Source organism: Gavia stellata, chromosome 10, assembly GCF_030936135.1.
Source record: "Gavia stellata isolate bGavSte3 chromosome 10, bGavSte3.hap2, whole genome shotgun sequence".
Classification (NCBI taxonomy): Eukaryota; Metazoa; Chordata; class Aves; order Gaviiformes; family Gaviidae; genus Gavia; species Gavia stellata.
Window position 1 is genome coordinate 6,240,080 of NC_082603.1, and position 18,592 is coordinate 6,258,671.

General features: G+C 45.6%; 1 protein-coding gene across 3 annotated transcripts in view; it reads left to right on the forward strand.

Moving 5' to 3' along the window:
• The first annotated feature begins 2,421 nt into the window (after positions 1-2,421).
• XPR1 (xenotropic and polytropic retrovirus receptor 1) overlaps positions 2,422-18,592 on the forward strand; it is a 109,247-nt gene continuing 93,076 nt past the window's right edge. For all 3 annotated transcript variants that reach the window (XM_059822334.1, XM_059822333.1, XM_059822335.1), the window contains exons 1-2: positions 2,422-2,490; positions 9,922-9,973. In XM_059822334.1, the coding sequence (XP_059678317.1) occupies positions 2,422-2,490; positions 9,922-9,973 (121 nt within the window). The remainder of the gene's footprint in view (positions 2,491-9,921; positions 9,974-18,592) is intronic.

Genomic DNA, 18,592 nt, shown 5'->3' on the forward strand with positions numbered 1-18,592 from the left:
TGTCGGTAGGAGCGATGATCCAGGCAGCTGCCTACGGCGGCGGGTCGGAACGCTGCCGTGCCGAGGGGCTGGCGGCCGGGAGGGGATCGGCCCCGGTGTGGGTATGGGAAAAAGCTCCGGAGGTTGGGAGGCTTGAAGGAAAACCAAAACAAATCCCAAACGCAGCGAATTCCCCAAATCTGGGAATTGGGGAGGGGCAGATTAGGGCCACTCGGATACCCTGGGATAACCAAGGGCTGCAGCCCCGCTCTGAACGGCTCCAGTTTGGTCTCTCACGCTATAACGCAGCGGGTACCGAACCCTCCAGCCCCCGGGGGTGTCTGCATGCCGAGGCAGCCGTGCCCCCGCGCGGGTGGGCTTGCTCTTACCCCTGCCCTGGCTTTCCCTGCTCCCCCTCGCCCCGCCGCGGTGGGCACAGCACCCTGCCGGTAAGCGTGACCAGTGGTGCAAGGGCGAAGGCTTTTGTGATCATGCAAGTTTTGGAGAATTTTCCCTTTATTTTTGATTTTTTTCTTCCCCTCCTCCTTTTCCTTTGCACTGTCTTCTCTTTCTTTTCCTCCCCACCGGCGTTTTGTGGCCTGTCAGCCCATTCCCTCCTCCCTCAATTCTTACTCATCTTTCTTGTCTCTTCTCCTGCTCTTCCCCTCCATCCCCATCCTCACTTTCTCCCCTTCCCCTGGCTGGTACCTCTCCATCCCCTCGCCTCTTCCCCCCCACGCACACCACCCTCCCTGCCGCACTTCTTCCCATCCCATCCAATCCCCATCCCATGCCACCCCCATCTCATTCCCATCTCCATCCCATTCCCATCCCCATCCCATTCCCAACCCCAGCCCTGTCCCATTCCCATTCCCATTGCATTCCCATCCCAATCCCATGCCATGCTATGCTGTCCCATCCCATCCCCATCCCATTCCATTCCCATCCCATTCCTATCCCATTCCATTCCCATCCCTATTCCCATCCCATTCCATTCCCATCTCATTCCCATCCCCATCCCATTCCCATCCCTATCCCCATCCCATCCCATCCCATTCCTATTCCCATCCCATCCAATTCCATTCCTATCTCATTCCCATTCCCATCCCCATTCCCATTGCATTCCCATCCCAATCCCATGCCATGCTATGCCGTCCCATCCCATCCCCATCTCATCCCCATCCCATTCCATTCCCATCCCATTCCTATCCCATCCCTATTCCTGTCCCATTCAATTTCCATCCCATTCCCATCCCTTTCTCCATCCCATCCCATTCCTATTCCCATCCCACCCATTCCTCATCCCATTCCATTCCCATCCCATTCCTATCCCATCCCATTCCCATCCCTATTCCTGTCCCATTCCATTCCCATCCCATTCCCATCCCTATCCCCGTCCCATCCCATTCCTATTCCCATCCCATTCCCATCCCTATCCCCATCCCATCCCATTCCTATTCCCATCCCACCCATTCCTCATCCCATCCAATCCCATTCCTATCTCATTCCCATTCCCATCCCCATCCCATCACATTCCCATCCCAATCCCATGCCATGCTATGCCGTCCCATCCCATTCCCATCTCATCCCCATCCCATTCCATTCCCATCCCATTCCTATCCTATCCCATTCCCATCCCTATTCCTGTCCCACTCCATTCCCATCTCATTCCCATCCCCATCCCATTCCCATCCCTATCCCCATCCCATTCCATTCCTATTCCCGTCCCATCCCCAGCCCCATCCTATCCCAGCCCAGCGCATTCCCATCCCATCCCATCCCATCCCATCCCATCCCATCCCATCCCATCCCATCCCATCCCATCCCAGCCCCGCCAGCCCCAAAGGGTTCGGGATTCAAACTGGGGCTGTCCCAGAGCTGCCGGGGCTTATGGTGGGGCGGGGCTGGAGGTCCTGAGGGACGGGGGGGTCAGTCTGCGTCCAAACCGACCCCCAAAAGGAGCAGAAACAGTAAAACGACGCGGGGCGCCCCCCGCTGGGGGAGCACCGCCGCCCCCCCCCCCCCCCCCCCGCGCCTGGCGGGCAGGGGCGGGGCCCACCGCCCTCAGCCCCGCCCCTCCGCCGGGCCCCGCCCCGCCCCGCGCGGCAGTGGGCGGCGGCGGCGGTTGCCGTGGCGATGGCGCCTTGCCGGCGGCCGGTTGGCTGTCGGGCCGGCTGACGGCTGGGAGGTGGCGGCGGGGCGGCGGGCCGGGGAAGATGGCGGCGGCGGCGGAGGAGGCGGCGGCGGCGGCCGTGGCGGGGCGGCGCTGAGGAGGCCCGAGGCGGGCTGAGGAGTGGCGGGGCGGGCGGGCGGGGGCCCATGTGTGGCGGCGGCCCCCCCCCGCCCCCCACTACCGGCGGCGGCGGCCCCTTGGCAGCCAGGCGCCGCTGAGGCGGCTCCGCGGGCGCAGAGCGAGCGCGGCCCCGGCCCGGCGGCGGCAGGATGAAGTTCGCCGAGCACCTCGCGGCGCACATCACCCCCGAGTGGCGGAAGCAGTACATCCAGTATGAGGTAGGGCCGCGCCGCCGCCTCGGCCCCGCTCCCCCCGTGCTGCTGGGCGGGGAGCGGCGCTGGAGAGGGGCTCGGCGCCGGGGCGGGGGGTGTGAAGCCGGCGCCGGTCCCCCGTGGCTGCTCGGGGCAGGGTGGTCGGTGCCCGGGAAGTGCTGCCCGGGTGTCCTGCAGGGCGTGCTGGCCGTGCGAGGGGGGGGAGGCTGCTGCCCTGCCCGGCGGCCGGCGGCTTCCCGCTTGCCTTCTCGGCGGGAGGACGGTGTCAAAGCCATGCGTTTATCCGGCGCGGGGAGCGGTGACGGCTCTTGCCGCCCCCCGAAGCTCGGGAGCACTCGGAGGAAAAGCGCTGGGTGGCCAGTTCATTAATTAATTGTCGCCTGTAGCCTTTTGGTGCGGGACAAAGGTCAGAAGAGATGCGAAGCCGGCGGGACCGCAGCCCGGGGCTGTGCAGCGCTCCGCTCCCGGGCATCCCCCCCGGAGCCGGCCCGCAGCCCTGCTCGGGAGAGCAGGCAATTTTTCAGCACCACCGCCAGTTCTCGGCACGGGCGGGCAGAGGAGGGGTGACTTTGAGAAGCGGCTCTCAGCCTCCACCCGCGGCTCCCAAGGGCGAGCTGGCTGGGCAGCACCCACCGCCTTCCCAAGGGCGAGCTGGCTGGGCAGCACCCACCGCCTTCCCAAGGGCGAGCTGGCTGGGCAGCACCCACCGCCTTCCCAAGGGCGAGCTGGCTGGGCAGCACCCACCGCCTTCTAGCAGGAGGCCAAGCCTCCCCTTCCTGCAAGCGTTGCCCTGTGAAGGGCCACAGCCTGGTTTGGTAACGCTACCAGTTTACCTGAGTGACTCTAAACAGGGCAGTAAACCTAGCATCGATCGCCTCTTTTTTTTTTAATTTTTAAATAAGCCTCTTGAGGGTTTGCATCTCTCTATTTCATACTTCATTTCAGGTGAACCGCTGGAATCGGGACTTCTATGAACACTGTTTACACAAAGTTCTGCTGTGTTGATCATGAATTATTTGCAGAATACAGCCTTCCATTTTTTATTATGCCAGCTTTCTAAAGGTCACACTGATTGCTTAGTTTCAGATTTATCATAGCGGTGCTTGACTTCGGTTTAACTAGTTGAAGATGAAGGTGGTGATTTGTAGTAAAACCATTTCCTATTTCAGCATTAGCAGTAGAAGTGGTTGGTGCCAGTGATGTCGGTCTTTTCCACAAGTAATAATTAAACCTAGACAACAGAAAGCTGGTGATAGGAGAACCGTGATCAGCAAAACTTTGTGACTGATTGAGTCAGTCAGAACCATACAATGTTTGTTATCATTCGAAGGCCTGTATTTTCTCTCTAGAACTGTAATAACAATTTATTTCTAGAATCCCTATTAATCTGTCTGGATTTGCAAGGAAAATCAGGTTTATTTTAGCTTCCTTTGTTATAATGTTGAACTTGAAGAGTTTATATCTGTCCTTTTGCCTGTTCCTTTGTTTTCCTTTACCTGACTGCAAAGGAATGGATGTTTAAATAAAAACTGCGGTTGCATTTGACTTTAGAACAAAACAGTGATCTCCTTGAATTATGTGGAAAACTAGATGACCAAATAATGCATCAGTCTTTGAGAAGGAGGAAAACCATTGTCTTGATAAAATAAAGTATCAGCTTAGTTCTGCATCGTGTTTCCAATGGGTTATCTGTGCCGGAGTTGTTTTCTGTTCCTGGAAAGAGAAAACTTGTGTGTTTTCCTGAGAGAAGGTTTGGAGGTGGGTTGGAGGGGAAGGCAAGGAGGAAAATGGAAGGGCGAAAGATTTGGCTGCATGCTGACCTGACAGATGTAGAGGGAGGGTAAAGGAGACCCAGTGAACTATGACACCTTGATTAATGTGTGAAGAACTCTGCTGCTTATCAGCCGCTGTTGTCATTAGAGGAGGTTAATTTTCAGATGTTTTAACTAGGGCAGTATTATTATATCGTTCTCCCTTCCTCCATCCCAATTTAAAAATAAAGGTAGATCTCAATAAAAACTTCCTTCAAATTGTTACTCTTTCTAGACTCCAAGTAATCTTCTCCTTGGATAGGTAGCTTAATGTAGAGTGAATTAAAATAACAACCCCACCTTCCTTTTTAGTAATAAGTTTCAAAACTCTTTGTTTCCTTTCTTGCAGCTGGCTGAATGTGAGTCAGCCTCCCGCTCATGCATATTACAGTAATGGAATAGCCTGGCATTTATTATTCAGTAACTGGTGGTCGTGTGGGTGCAGTGCGTAAAAGGCCGGCGCTACCTTGGTTTACTTGTTGATTATACTTGAGGCAAAAAGCATACAGCCCTCCTTTGTCAAGAAGAATTCGGAGTTGTTGATTAGCAAACGTAAGGCCAAGCGCTGCTTTTGTTACTTGCGTGCAATATTGCTTACAGCACGCATCATAGTAAATTTTTTAAAAATTATTTGTATATTTAATAGTATTATAATGTTTCTTCATCTGACAGTTTGTATCTTTTCCTTCTTATTTAAAACAGTAAACAAGCACTATTTTGGAGTGAGAGATCTTGTTGTGTAGGTTTTTAACTCTGAAAAGATTATTCCTGTTTCCAGGGACTTCCCGTGTCTAGTTCATAATGCTGATGAAAGGACTAGAAGTTGGTATGGAAGTTGCTTTCTTTAAGTCATTCGATATCATAAAGCTTACATGTAGTCATCTTATTTTTCTACTCTGATATTTGTAGTTATTTCCATGGGAGAGCAGGTGACTGATGCAGTCAGACAGCCCTGAAGTGTGGTAAGACCCAGGTCACTTGAGAGATCCTCACCAGGTGATGTATCTCTGGTTTGATGGGATGTGCAAGTGTGGCTTGAGGAGCTTTGCCTTGCAGAAATTGCCAGTCAACCTGGGAGGAGGGTGTAATCTGTTGCTGATAATGTCAGGAAGAAGAATGAGACTGTTGTGTTTTGAATACCTAAAAATGTAGTTTCACTTTCAGATGGTCTTAAACAATTTACAGTCCTCAAAGTTCTTACCGTTGGTGTGATCATTCCCTCCAATGAAAATCTGCTGAAGTATTATAACTGTGCTTGTAGGAAGTATGGAAGCTGCCCAGGCTTAGGGCAGATACTTGGTCAGTGGAAGAGCTTTAGAGAGAAAAATCTATTCACTTTCTTTAAACAGGCAAAAAGAGGATGTAGTTTGATAGCTATGGCTTAGATTCTTACTTTCTTTCATCAGAAGCTCTGCAGTGACCATTAGTGCAAGTTTGCTTTGTGAGAAAGAGCGCTTGGCTTGTAGAAAAGAGGAAAAATGGTGACATATGCTATTCTGCTTCATTCAGCTTTTTGCAAAGACATTTGCCATGACTGAGTCAACGTTAACACGGAGCCTTACACAAACCTTGATTGACTTGATTTGACTTTCCATTCTAAAGACTGCATGAAAGCATGCAAATTTTATATGTCACATTTACTATGCAAACTCCATTCCCAGCCCATGGTTCTTGAAACCTAAGTCAGTGCAAATGATCAGGAGGGATCCTCCTTTATGTGAGGACCAGTGGCAATAATGTGCTACAATAATCCCAATGTAAAGGGGCATTTTTACTGTTGAAGTACTGAGTGTCATTATCAGGCTTCTCCCTGGATGCGAATGAGTTTAAAACAATGTATTGACAAAACGCTTAATTTGTGGAAATGTTTGTTAATTATGTTAAACGCTGAATATGCCAAAGTTTTAAACAACTTTGGTCCCGATTCCAACAGCTGTCATCCAAAAGCTTCCTATTTGTTAAAAGTAATGCTTCAAGTTTCTGTACCCACTGCCTTCCTGTGCAAAGACCGCAGCAGAGGGGAGCAGCGGATTTAGGGGGGTGTGCCAAGTCCGTGGGGTGCTGGTGTCTCGCACACGGACCTGGGCACTCAGCTCCTGCAGCTGCACAGTTCTCGCCGTGCAACCGGACGGTGACCTGTGGATATGCCCTGGCAGTGGGAGTGAAAAGGTTTGGTCGTCGTCTTAGGTGATCTGGCAGCGTATCTTCCTCTGTAAATTTAGTAGCCTTTTCCCAGCCAATTAAATGATTGCTGCGGCATGCACTGCTTCAGTGCACTTCTTGTCTTAAAACCAAGTTTTGAACCATTCATTGACTTTTAGTTCCTTTGGTGTAAAGATAAAATATGAAAACAAACAAAATCCCATCTTTTTGTGTCAGGCAACAGAATTCTTTTTCACATAGTGAGTACTGAACAAATTAAGGTAATGCTTAGATGAATTTCAGCTGATGCTTTTTTGCTGAGAGCGTGCTTCACTGCATTTAATGTGTGCTTTTCGATGCAGTGAAATTGTTGGGTTGCTAGTCCTCTGTTTTATCCACAAATCATGCTGCAGATTCCCTTTGCTCTCGTGTCCATCTCTGGAGTGCTTGTAGGAGAAAGAGGAGAGCGTTACTCCATCTGCTCAGACTTCTAAACGTAAGTGTGTGTCTGCACGTCTGGCTGATGGAAATTCAGTGGAGTTTTACAGTTGCAGTTTTGTTTCAGTTAATCTGGCCTGAGTTTTTTTATCTGGATGTAGAAGTCTGATGGTATTTTTAAAGAAAAAGTGCTTAATACTTTTGCAATTGCAGCATCTGGGGAAGGAGGAGAATCAGAACAGTTACTACAGGTACAAAGTTCATGGGAGAGATGGGTAAAAGGTATGAGCAGGTGATGTCCCTTGCCTTTTAAGGAGACTTCCAGGTTTTAAGTACTTTTGCCTTTGGAGAAGAGAAACAGGTTGCTAAGTTTTAGAAATCATTTCTCCGAGACAAAACCTCCATCAGGAAGTAGGTGGGGAAAACGAAGCTGATAGCTGAGGTAGCCTGCTTGCCTTCGGAGTCTCTCTTCCAGAAACAGGCTTTCAGTTTTTGGGAGGTGGCCAGTTCTGCTCATCAAACCCTGCTTCATGATAGGCAGTTCACACCCAGGCTTGCCACCTCCTGACACAAATCTGTTGTGCTATTTCACTATTTGTCCTTTGGGGTGTTAGCGGACGAGCTTAGAAGAGCGTAAGCAGTTTGAAAGCTACTCGTTTAAAACAACAGTGTTGTTTGAGCGTTTTAAGGTTTTTGTCCTTGAATTTGTTCACTGTTAAGGTTGGACAGTTGCATTTTTAAGTGTGTTTTCTTTGTGCTTTTTTTTTGTTCTCTGATACGCATTTATACAAGTTTACTGCAGGTGCAAGGTGTATCACTAGCACAATTTAAAGTAAGGAAATAACCCTTTTTGTCTAGTTTGAGGGCAGAAAGAGTAATTCTTAAACATTTGAAGTTGACAGTGATGGATAACTTTTGGAAACAATAATTTCTAAAATTCTGTAATCCAGAGGACCAAATACTTGAGGTGTGAAGGAGCACCGAGCCTTTCACTTTCAGGTTATTGGTTTACTTATGTAGGTCAGGTAAGCAGTAACAAAATCTGCTGCCCTGCAGTTGCCAGATTGTAATATCTCAGATTCTGCCTGGGGAAGAGTCTGCGGGATGACTGACACCTCCAGCTTTCAAGATTGTTTAGTGCAGGACTGTCAGTATTGCGGTCCTTTGTGATTTGTTTTTTAAAATGACTGGTAAAACCAGAGATAGGAAGTACACCGCGAGTTTACCTCTGGGTGGTTTAAGGGATGGAGTTCTCACTACAGTGACTTTTAATTTGCTGTCTCTTCAGGTTTGTTTGTCCTATGCTGTGTGGTTGTGGTTCCTGGAAAAAGTGACAGGTAGGCAAGGATGATGAGCAGGATGAAAAAGGGGGAAGGCTTTTTGACCACTTGATGCATGGAAGCAGATCATGTGCTGCTGGCGAGTGAGTCATGGGGGGGGAAAGGACTGAAGTGGCCAGTGTTTGGCAGGAACTTCCAAAAAGCACCGAGGGTAGAGGAGAGCTGTGCTGCTGGAACGAGGATCATTCATCAGTGGCTCAGCTGGGAAAACAATTCTACAAGTGACCTTTGCTGAGACCTCTGTGGACTCAGGAATCAGACCTTTGAGAGCTGTCTGAGCTGCCGGTGTAGCCTGCCACTGAGGATATCTTGTGATAAACAGATGTGTCCTTTAGACCTTATATTTACTTAACAGGATCGTAACCACTGTGTTACAACAGTGCTGAGTTTCCAACTGCTGAGCTTGTGGTTTTTGCCTTGAGGGTATTAGGGAATTTGTTGTTTAGGCTGTGATGTTTTGACCTGGGGGGGGGACACACGGATAGACACACAAGAGGGTGGATCCAGAGGTGTAGGATTATAGAAGTGTACGATATATTGGGAAACAGGCAGAAGAGACAGGAAACTTGAAAGACCTGAATTACTTTTGTGTGTTAGATTTCTGTGGGTTCAAAAGTGAGGGAATAAAATCTATTTTTTGCAGCAGCTGTGTGTGAAGCACGCTCACGTTCAGTATGTGCATTAAGATGCCTGTCTTTATCAAGTGATGTAGGGTGTGTGTAAACAAATCAGTCGGCAGCAGGAATGGGCCCTTCCTGGTAGCTTCTAGTTCCAAAAATTATGGTTTAAACTATTCCTTCAGCCATTGATCCGAATTCAGTTTATTTGATTCTTGCTCGCACTTGTGATGTGAGAGAGCGCAAATCTTTACTCTACAGCTAGAATAATACCAGCGTCTCAATAACTGTCTGAAAAGAGGTCTTCCGAAAAAGAGCTGCAAGTGATGAGGTTTCTGATGGGGTGCCTCCCTCCTGGCTCTGGTAACGGAAGGGCTTACTGCCAGGGGTGCTCGGATTTAGCTGTAGGACCACCTTGCCTCCTGGTTCTGCTGCCCGCACTGCTCATCTCTTGCACCAGCTATCTGAGGGGGGGTGAGCAGCTTGTTCTATGGTCTCTGGGAGGCAGCTCACGGTGCCTCGAGGATGTGAAGACCTGGTTGATAATTCTGGCTGCTGTTAACGTTGTCCTTAATTTTCCACCTCAAAAGAAGGCTGTCGCCCCTGGTTTCCTAACCTCCTTCGTCATGTTGTCTTCAGCTTTTAGAATGTATGTGTATTTCTGTACTCCTATATAACAGTGATAAGAAATCCCCGAGGCTGCTTTTCCTCCATTTGCCTTGACAAACTCCTTTGTGTCACGCAACAGTTCTTGTTTTGTTTCTTTTTTTAGTGTAAAACCTTTAACATCCTACCAACCAGGAGACATTTTTCCAAAGGAAGATGTTGAAAAACACAGTTGGAAGAATTTTTATAGATTAGTAAGGTAACGGGCTTTAGATAAAGCAGTCAGTAAAAGTGAACTTGTGTTTCTCTTGTTAACAGAAATACGTGTGATAGCGTTAACATCACGTTCCATAGCTTTCTGTGTCAATCTGGAGGATAAAAGGGCTTTAATTGCCTTTGTTTTCAAACAGGTGTATCAAAACAATGTGATGTATTTTTTTTTAATGCTAATTATATTCCTTGTTCTCTCCCTCTCCCTTGCAGGCTTTGAAAGAGATGCTATATGCAGCTGTGGACCAGGCCCCTTCTATAGAAGGTAAGCAAATTGTAACAGAGAATCATGTTTTTCTTGGCATTGGGTTCTGGACACATAGTCCTGCTACTTTTCTGTCCTCAGTGCTCCTAAATTGGTAAACTTAATACACTGATGGGCAAATGCCTGGCCTTTCACAGCCTGTGTGCTATTTTTGATTGTTAGAACTCTGTCCTCTGTCATTAGGACAATAAATGTCTTTGTATAGTTTGGGACTTCAATAGCTGGATTCCTCTTGCTTATAAGGGCATTCACTGGTGGAAGTACTTAATCGCTTGAGAATAGACCTTTGTTGTCCTGGGACAGCTAGCCACTTCGGGAGATAATTGTGCTAGAGATACTGGTTTCTGGTTTGTTACTGGTGATTTGAACTGGAAGAGTCTCATCCTTTCGTTCTGTGTCCTCCCCGAATGCTGTGCTATCTCATGTATGTGGACATGAGTCTATTTTCTTGTTTGCATGTCTTTATTGCCGCTGAGTGTTGTAGATGATTTTAGTACAGCATTTGGTTTTAAGCTCACTGGGTTTTGAATAGTTTGTTTAATTAAGTGATGATCTGTGCAAAATTTCTCAATAGAACCCTTTACTTTCTTTATCCTTCTTCTTCCTTTCGTTGTCTTTGAAGTACTGAATAGTTTTTGCCTTTCTGTTGCTTCACTCCCTACTTTCTTGCCCTTCATGTGGATTTCAAACTGTTTTTTAAGCTCCTTAGCATTGTTATTTTCACTTTGATTGCAGCGCAATGTTAATTTCACTAACCTCTTTGAATGCGGCTCTGGGCTTCTTTCTTGCATATTTATAGAGCAGCAAAACAAATGCTGCTTCTAGTGTAGTCAGTTTGCTAACATGAATAATGCTAGTCACTATTAATGTTAGCTTATTAACTACTTTGTGTTGATTAGAATCGGGAAATGAGGTATGACACAGTTAAAATAGTGTGGAATATTAATTTTTTTTATTTAACCCTACCTGCTCTTTGATTAGAATTTTAAAACAAAAACTGCAATAGTTAATAGACTAAGTGTGTGTGTGGTGGGGCAATCTTTCCTTATATTCTTCAGAGGTACAATCTAAGCTGAGAACTTCATTGAAGCAGTGCTCGGACAGGTATAATCCTTAGGTTTAACCTGACAGTTAGTTGCTCACTTGACTCAGCCTGCTAATTTCGTTAAATCAATCGCCCTTTTCTCTCAAGTGTAGGTCCTAGAACTAGATTTCTAAAGGTTATGGTCCTAGCATCATCTAAAATATATGGGTTATCTTTGGAAAACTGAGGAAAACTTGCCAGCAATACACTGGCAAAAGAGGAAAATCTTGCTTTATTTTTTTGAGTGGCAAAATTGCTTAAAAACCACACATAAACCTTTGTCCCGAACAGCATAAAACCGGTTATCTAGCTAAGAGGAACTAAAGTGTTTTGTGTGGGCCAAACTGACTATCTTTATTAACTTTAAAGACAACTTAGTAATTTTGTTGAAAGTCCAACATTAGTTTTATGGAAGACTGGAGTATTTACAAGACTTTTTTCTTTCTTCTATCCATCAGTTTATTATTGACGATGGGAGCAAATGGTCTCTGTGCTAAAAAATTTTGTAGTCTAATGTTTGAATGTGACTTACTGGGTTTTGCTTGTGATACCTAGAATTTCAAGGTGGGCTTTGAGTTGCTACCCATAAAACTCCGAAGTGTTATAATTCAGCATTTTGATTTCTTTTTTTCAATGCTTGTGGTATACTGATGTTCTGTAATGTCCTGTGATGTTTGTGTGTAAACATATTTGGCAAGGGAAGAGAAGGTGAAGAATAAAATGGCACAATATTATATTTATGCTCTTTTGAATGTTAAAATAATTTTAACTTGTGCTTCTGCCTCCTCTGATGCTTTCAAAACCTCAACAAAAGGCAAATAATGGCTTAAGACACTTTTCATAAGTAGAACAATGTTCTGTTCATTTGTTTGGGATTGAGTCTCTTCCTCTGTACTGTAGAGAACAAAGTAATCCAAACTGTTTTGAACCACTCGTATTTAACTCTGTCTTGCCTGACCCGCCTTTAAGTAGAGAGCACCTATATTAATTCCTTCACCTTTTGTTCTTTAAGTGAATGTGAGTATGTGTGTGGTGGTTGGATTTTGTAAAGTTTGTTTTCAGTGTGTTCTTTCCCTCTCTTTTTCTCTCTGCTTAGAATCTGATTTGCTTTTTAGTCTCTGGGTTCCTCTCTGAAAACTGTGTGTGGCTGAGGATGGGGCCAGGCTATGTGCGCTGGAGTGACTGAGCTGCCTGTGTATTTGAGGTGTATTTGGCAGGTGTATTTGAGCCAGGGAATTCTTCTGCCATCGCCCACAGGAGTGCAGAGGTGACGGAGGGAAGGCGGATGCCTTTCCATGAGCTGCAGCTTCAGGAAAGGCTTGTAAAGAAAGTGGATCAAGACCAGATATTTCTTCATCCCTGCTGGTTACTTCCTTCTCCTTTAAGCCCTTCTGCCTTTGCTTATAGAAGCCTTAGGCCAGGGTTAGTGTGTGACTGCATACAAACTGTGCCCAAAACACTGCTCTACTCCCTGTCAAGGAGTTGAAGCAAGTTCCTTGAACTTCAGGGGGGATGTAGCAGCTATTGTCAGGGGCTGGCTGTTGGCCTGCATATTTTCAGTTTAATATGGATTTTGTGATGGATACCTCTGTTATGTTGAGTTTAGCACAGAAACTAGCACACAGGAGTGTGCTACTGAAACCCAGCTTCCCAGTATGAGCCTAATGTAATCTCATTTTAGACTGATCTAACTAAAATCCATTTTCTAATTGATCTGGTTGATCACAGACACACTGTAGATGTGCACAGTTGGTTTTGATTTACCTTACATGTATTGTAAAGCTAATCTTCAGTTAATACATTGGACTGAAGAAAAGGGAGTTTCGTATGCCAAAGCTGAGGCTATTCCTAGTTTTTACTCTGCTCGGCTGGATGTGTAATTCAGGACTTGTGAATGAGTTCCTTAGATTTCTGCTGCAGGCTGCTTACTGTATCAGTTGGTAAAATTTGTATATGTACAGAAATGCTTTGTATTGCTTAGTAGTATGCTGGAAGCATTCTGGAAACTCTTTTTAAAAAAAAAAAGTGCTAACCAACCAAGGCATGTTGTAAGTAATAGGTAAAGCTGGTAATAGGTGAACCATCCGTCACTAATAACTTTCATTGGGTTTGTATTTAGGTAAACAAAGCTAACTTCAGAATGACTCTTAAGTTCTGTGGCTGATGGTCCTAGTGCTATTTTAGTGGATAAAGTGTTGCTGGGAAGAGGATGGTCGATCTAAATTGTGCAGTTTTTACTCTGCTGGTCATCTAGTTATATGGTGACCCTTCTCACTGTGCTACATTGAACCATACCTATGTCCATCTGCTTTTTCTTATTTTCAGGAAACAACCCCAGACTGTGATGTTAAACAAAAGTACCCTGTAGATGTGAATAAGCGAAACCTGTCAAGGCAGAATGATAGAGGAGAATGTTTATAGCCGTCCCCTGACACTATTGCAAGGTGCTTTGGATGCCTGTATTTCATGGGAGTTATACCAGACTGTACGTCTCTTTTGGCAGCCGCTAGCTGTACACATACATTTCTTTAAGCTGTTCAAAGATAACATTTTTTCCCCCCTTGTCTGCCTACTTTGTAACAACGGTTTTCTTTATGCCAGTGTTATTCCTCTAGATTCTTATAATCTTTTTACAAGGTGATGAAACTGTACCATCCTTCCACCTGAACAACATCTGTACAAAATCAGCGTTTAGTCTGTTAATTCAATCTCATACGCATCACTGGAAAAAGTATCAAATGAGGCTTGATTCCCAGCTGTATGATGAGACTTGCTTGAATTTCTGGAGAAATTCTTTGATGCGTGTTTGCTTTGTTAGCTGTTCATTATGTGCTGCTTACTGTTACTGGAGCAATCTGGACAAATTGGTGCTTCCATGATGTTATTCTCATCTTCTGAGTCCTCGTGGCACGGCAGGAAGGCCTGCATGCACGTGTGCCAGGTCAGCGTGAGCAGGCACCCTTCCTCGACCCTGAGCTACCTTTAGGAAGAAGCTGTGACAATTTAGAGGTGAATATCTAACGTAGTGCTTGTTATCTCTGAGGCAGAATGTGCTTTATCGCAAAAGCATGAAATACTGACCTCACCATGAGCGTGTTGATTTTTTTTTTTGCATTCCTTGTTCCTCCCACTGCTTCCTGTCCCATTTGTCACCTAAGTAAAATGGGTTACTGGACCACTGTTGCTTGGAGTCTTCCCGATTATTCCACTTGGTGAGCAGATGTGCCGGCATCTCCCCAAGCTCCTTACGATGCAGCTCTTCTCAGCTGCAGTGGAGATGAAAGTGTGGCTGTAAATTATTCATTCTGATTATCTGCTCGAATGGACAGGGTCCACTCTAAATATTATTTCTTAGAATATTTGTCTTTCAGATATTGAAATTTAACCTCCCTTTAATACTTGTGTAAACAAACGTTGTTGTTGTAATATCAGATGGTACGAGAGTGTTCTGTTGTATCCTCTTATTATGGAGATTACTTATTCCGCTTAACCCCAATCCTGAATTCCAGCAGCACCTTTTGAACGAGGATCACTGCTGGTTGAAGGGCTGTGTGGGGCTGGAATGGTGTAACAGCGTAGGAGTGGGGAGTACGGGTGCTTTAAGGAAGAACTCAAACCCCAAATTAATAGGTGATGTTAAAATAACATTTGATTGGTAGGGGAAAGGCTTTAGTGGTAACGGAGATCCTCTGCTGTAATCTGTATGGTCATCTATTTACTTGTGCTAGATTAGAAAAGCAAGAGGTGCAAGTTTGGGACATCCTGAGAGTGCCAGCACTGGCAGGGTGTCCCGTGTGGTTACACCCTTGTTTCTGCTTTCATTTGTAATGCGCTTACCGTGTTAACTGACAGCTACAAATCATTAGTTTGGATTTATTTCTGTTACTAAATAAATAAAACAATATTCTTTAGGGTGATAGGTAATCTTAGTGAATAAGCAGGGTATGGGAAATCACATTCAGTTTTTCCAAAGGAAGTTACGAGGCCGACAATTTTCGTTTGTTATATGCAGACATGCTTTGTAGGATTGATCAAAGGCTTATGGTTTGTATATATACAGATATCGTCTTTTTATTTCAAAATAAACATTTATTTCCAATTGCATAAGCTTACTTTGTTAGTGGGTTGGGGTTTTGTTTACATGGGAACGCTTAGGCTTAAGTGAGTCTTCAACAGAGCTGCTTCACATCAGCTACCACGAAGCAGCCACAAGCAGATTAATGCTTTGTCTTTATTTCTCTGTGTTGTTGCACATCCATAAAGAACATGGGGATCAGCGTCCTTCTGAAGGATGCATGTGGCTGAAGGTTGGTGTCCCACACCCTAGATGCTGGTCCTCGATTCTGTGCAGAGTGTAATTCAGTCTGGACGCCTCCGTATTGATAGCTGGTGTGTAAACTCAAAGAAAACCATAATCCCATGACAGTCCTCTTCTCAGCTGGAGACGTGATCCCAGGTATTGGACTAGCTCTAGAAAAATAGTTTATTTAGCTTGTTGAAAACATTAGCTTCCAGAGCATGCAAATGGTGGACAGGAGGAGAAGCTGGCTGCGTATCAGCATTTAAGAGAAGGAGGTGATGTCTGGTTTCTCTTAGCCTAGGGCACTAAAATTTAAAAGGTAAACAGCACATGTGGCTGGAGTAGGGTGTAGAGTAGTGTGAGAGAACAACTGGATGGCCACCAAAATATTTGGATCATAGATGCCTATATGAAAATCATTGCAGTGTACCTTGTTCTCACGTAAAAGTAATTTTTGCTGCCAGAAGCAGTACGGTGTTCACAGTGAGTCAGCATGGAGACTGACCATGGTGCTTGCTTTGTACCAACGCATGCCGCTTGCTGGTCATTCAGAGGTGCAGACCCACCTACACTGTTGATATAGTGACTTCCTCAGAGGTATTGAGGACCAAGTGATTGAATTCTGCTTAACCATTAATTAGTGTACGTGGGTGTGGAATAAAGGTCAGGTAAGGTACAGAGCTGGAATGATTGGGAGTAACTTGTTGGTAGCGCAGACAACTGGCCAATATAAATTTTGATTTTGATTGCTGTCGCCTAGACCACAAATTCTCAAGTTGTGGCATTAGAGTACGTTCAGAACTGTCTTGGCAGCAGGGAGCAGCCCTTGCTGGTGTGCTCAGGCTCCTGGCCTGCTCTCGGGTGCTGGTTCCTGGGGGCTGCAAGTTTCTTTGTGTTTCTGCACCTGGCTGTGAACCCTTTCAGTTGTTAGAAACCACTTGCTCCAGAAAAAGTCCATGGGAGAGTACCCCTGGTCGTCTCTGGGCTGGTGTGGGACCATGCAGGGTAACAAAGGAGGTTGTGGTGGGACGTGGGTTAGCAGGGTTGTGTAGGTTAGCGCTTCTTTCTGAAGGAAGCTCGTGGCTGCGGTTGGTGGAAACACTGGACATCCTCACACTTTCCATTTGCCCCATGGCCAGCTCCTGGGCTGATACGCTGCTTCATCTGTGTTGTGGCTGAGCAAGCCTTTTTTTCCTTTTCCTCTGTCTTCTGATGCGTTCTGGGTAACTTCCTCAGCAGCTCAAAGAGCTTTGAGGCATTCACATTGGGCGAAGATCTTGAGTTCTAAGTGTACCAAACAGTATAGGTTCAAGGCTGCTTCTGGGATTAGGGACGGGCAGTTAATCGCTTTGTAATTTTGTTCTGTACACTTTTTTTTCTTTCCTTAAGCATCCTTTGGTGTTGAGTACTGAGAGCTATTAAACCTGGGATAATCCAAGAGCTGTATGTGGCTCTGGAGGTAATAGTGAAAGCTGGACCTGGTAGTGGCGGCTGGCCCATAGGAAAGGGCTGCAAATGGCTTATCAGTCCAGCTGCAGAAGGGCTGTAGATGTTTCCTTGATGATATACATAGGGTAACAGCAACGTCAGAAATGCTCAACTGTGCCTTTTTTTTTCTTTTTCCTTCCTGCTTTTGCTTTCCAGTAATTTAAAAATGCCAGTCTGTTACCTTTTTAGTGGTTAGAGGAATTAACGGTGCTTGTAATTTAACTGGTATGTGCCAGGTTTCATGTTAGTGGGCAAAACTTGAGGGTTGGAAAGTAGAAAAAGATTTGCAAGGCTGGAAGATTGACAGACAGCCGTGCCTTCAATGAAGCACTCCTGAGACTACAGTGAAACATCAAACAGCATTTTGGCTGTAGACATGAAGAAGCACTGCACATATATATACAAGAGGCCAGTATTTATTGCTTTGTTTCAAGAAAAGACTGCACTAGACATCTTAACAGCAAGATTTAGTGTGCGTGTAGGAGGCAGCCTCTGGGTTTCTAGTCATTCCTTTGGAGCTGTATTTGAAATAGGTGACTTGAATTATTAGGCAATTAAGGTTTTGGATGAGACTATAGCTACTTGGTGAATAATGCAATATGAATTAAATTTGATTGGTTTGTCTCTCTTTAAAAATGCATGCTGTGGGCAAGGGAACGAGCAGAACGTCCCTGGAAGGAAATCTCATTCTTCTACATCGAAGTTGCTTGCAAGATGCCTTAGAAAAATGGCCAACCCACCGATACCCCATGGAGTCCTGATGTCTCTGCGTGATGCAGTGGAGGAGCAAAGGCTGTCCCCGGGCACCCTTCTGCTAGAGTGGTCCTTTGAGTTGTGTTGCCCTAACCTGCTGTAAGGCCGCACCATACAGTGGCTATTACAGTAACAGTCTCTGAACATGTGAAGGTCTGTCTCTTTGATTAAATAATTTTAAAATTAGCAAGGATGTGGTGAAAAGTCAACCCACTCCTGGTCATGTTTCTTTTTCCTGATTCCTGAAGTGAAAATGAAGGCTAGTTGCTTATTTCACCTGTTTTGTATACAGTGTATCTGTAGCCTTGCCGCTTGACCCCTTTTTAGTAAAAAGAGATAACAAATTCATTTTTAAAAGTAATTGTGCTTTTTGTAAATACATAATCTTTAGCTACAGTGTAAAACTGTAAAATTACAGCATCTTAGTTTTACAAAGCCACAGTTCAAAAAAAATTGAGTTCAAAAATATGTTTTATTCCATTTATTGTATGGCTGTTTGGTTAATAAATATATTTTAGGTTGTTTTATTCTACTTTTGTTAAGTGTGGTAACCCTTTTCCCGTGCAGTAGTACAGCCTAGATGTAAAAGTCTGATCCTACAGTTCTGTTCCCCTGTGAACTGAGGAGGAGCGTAGCTTCAAGAAAACTGCAGAGAGGTATAGAGAATATTTTACTAACATGTGGTATGACAAGAATACCTAATGCTCCTTAGTTGTAAGGCAGCAGCACTGTGAGTCAGAGTTGTGTATATACAGCTAAAAATCACAGAGAAAACTGCATGTAAATACTTTTTAGAGTAGTGATTGCCCTGTCCAAGACGGTGAGTGGCATTGCAGTGGGCACAGAGTGCCACAGGGATGGTGCGAAGCCCACGGGCGAGCGTGCCCCAGCCTGCCCGGTTGCGAGCATTGGCTCTTGCGTTGTGTACTCAGCAGCTCAACTTCCCCTCTGCAGAGGGGGAAGCCTTGTTGGTCTCCTAGGAGATGGAAAACCA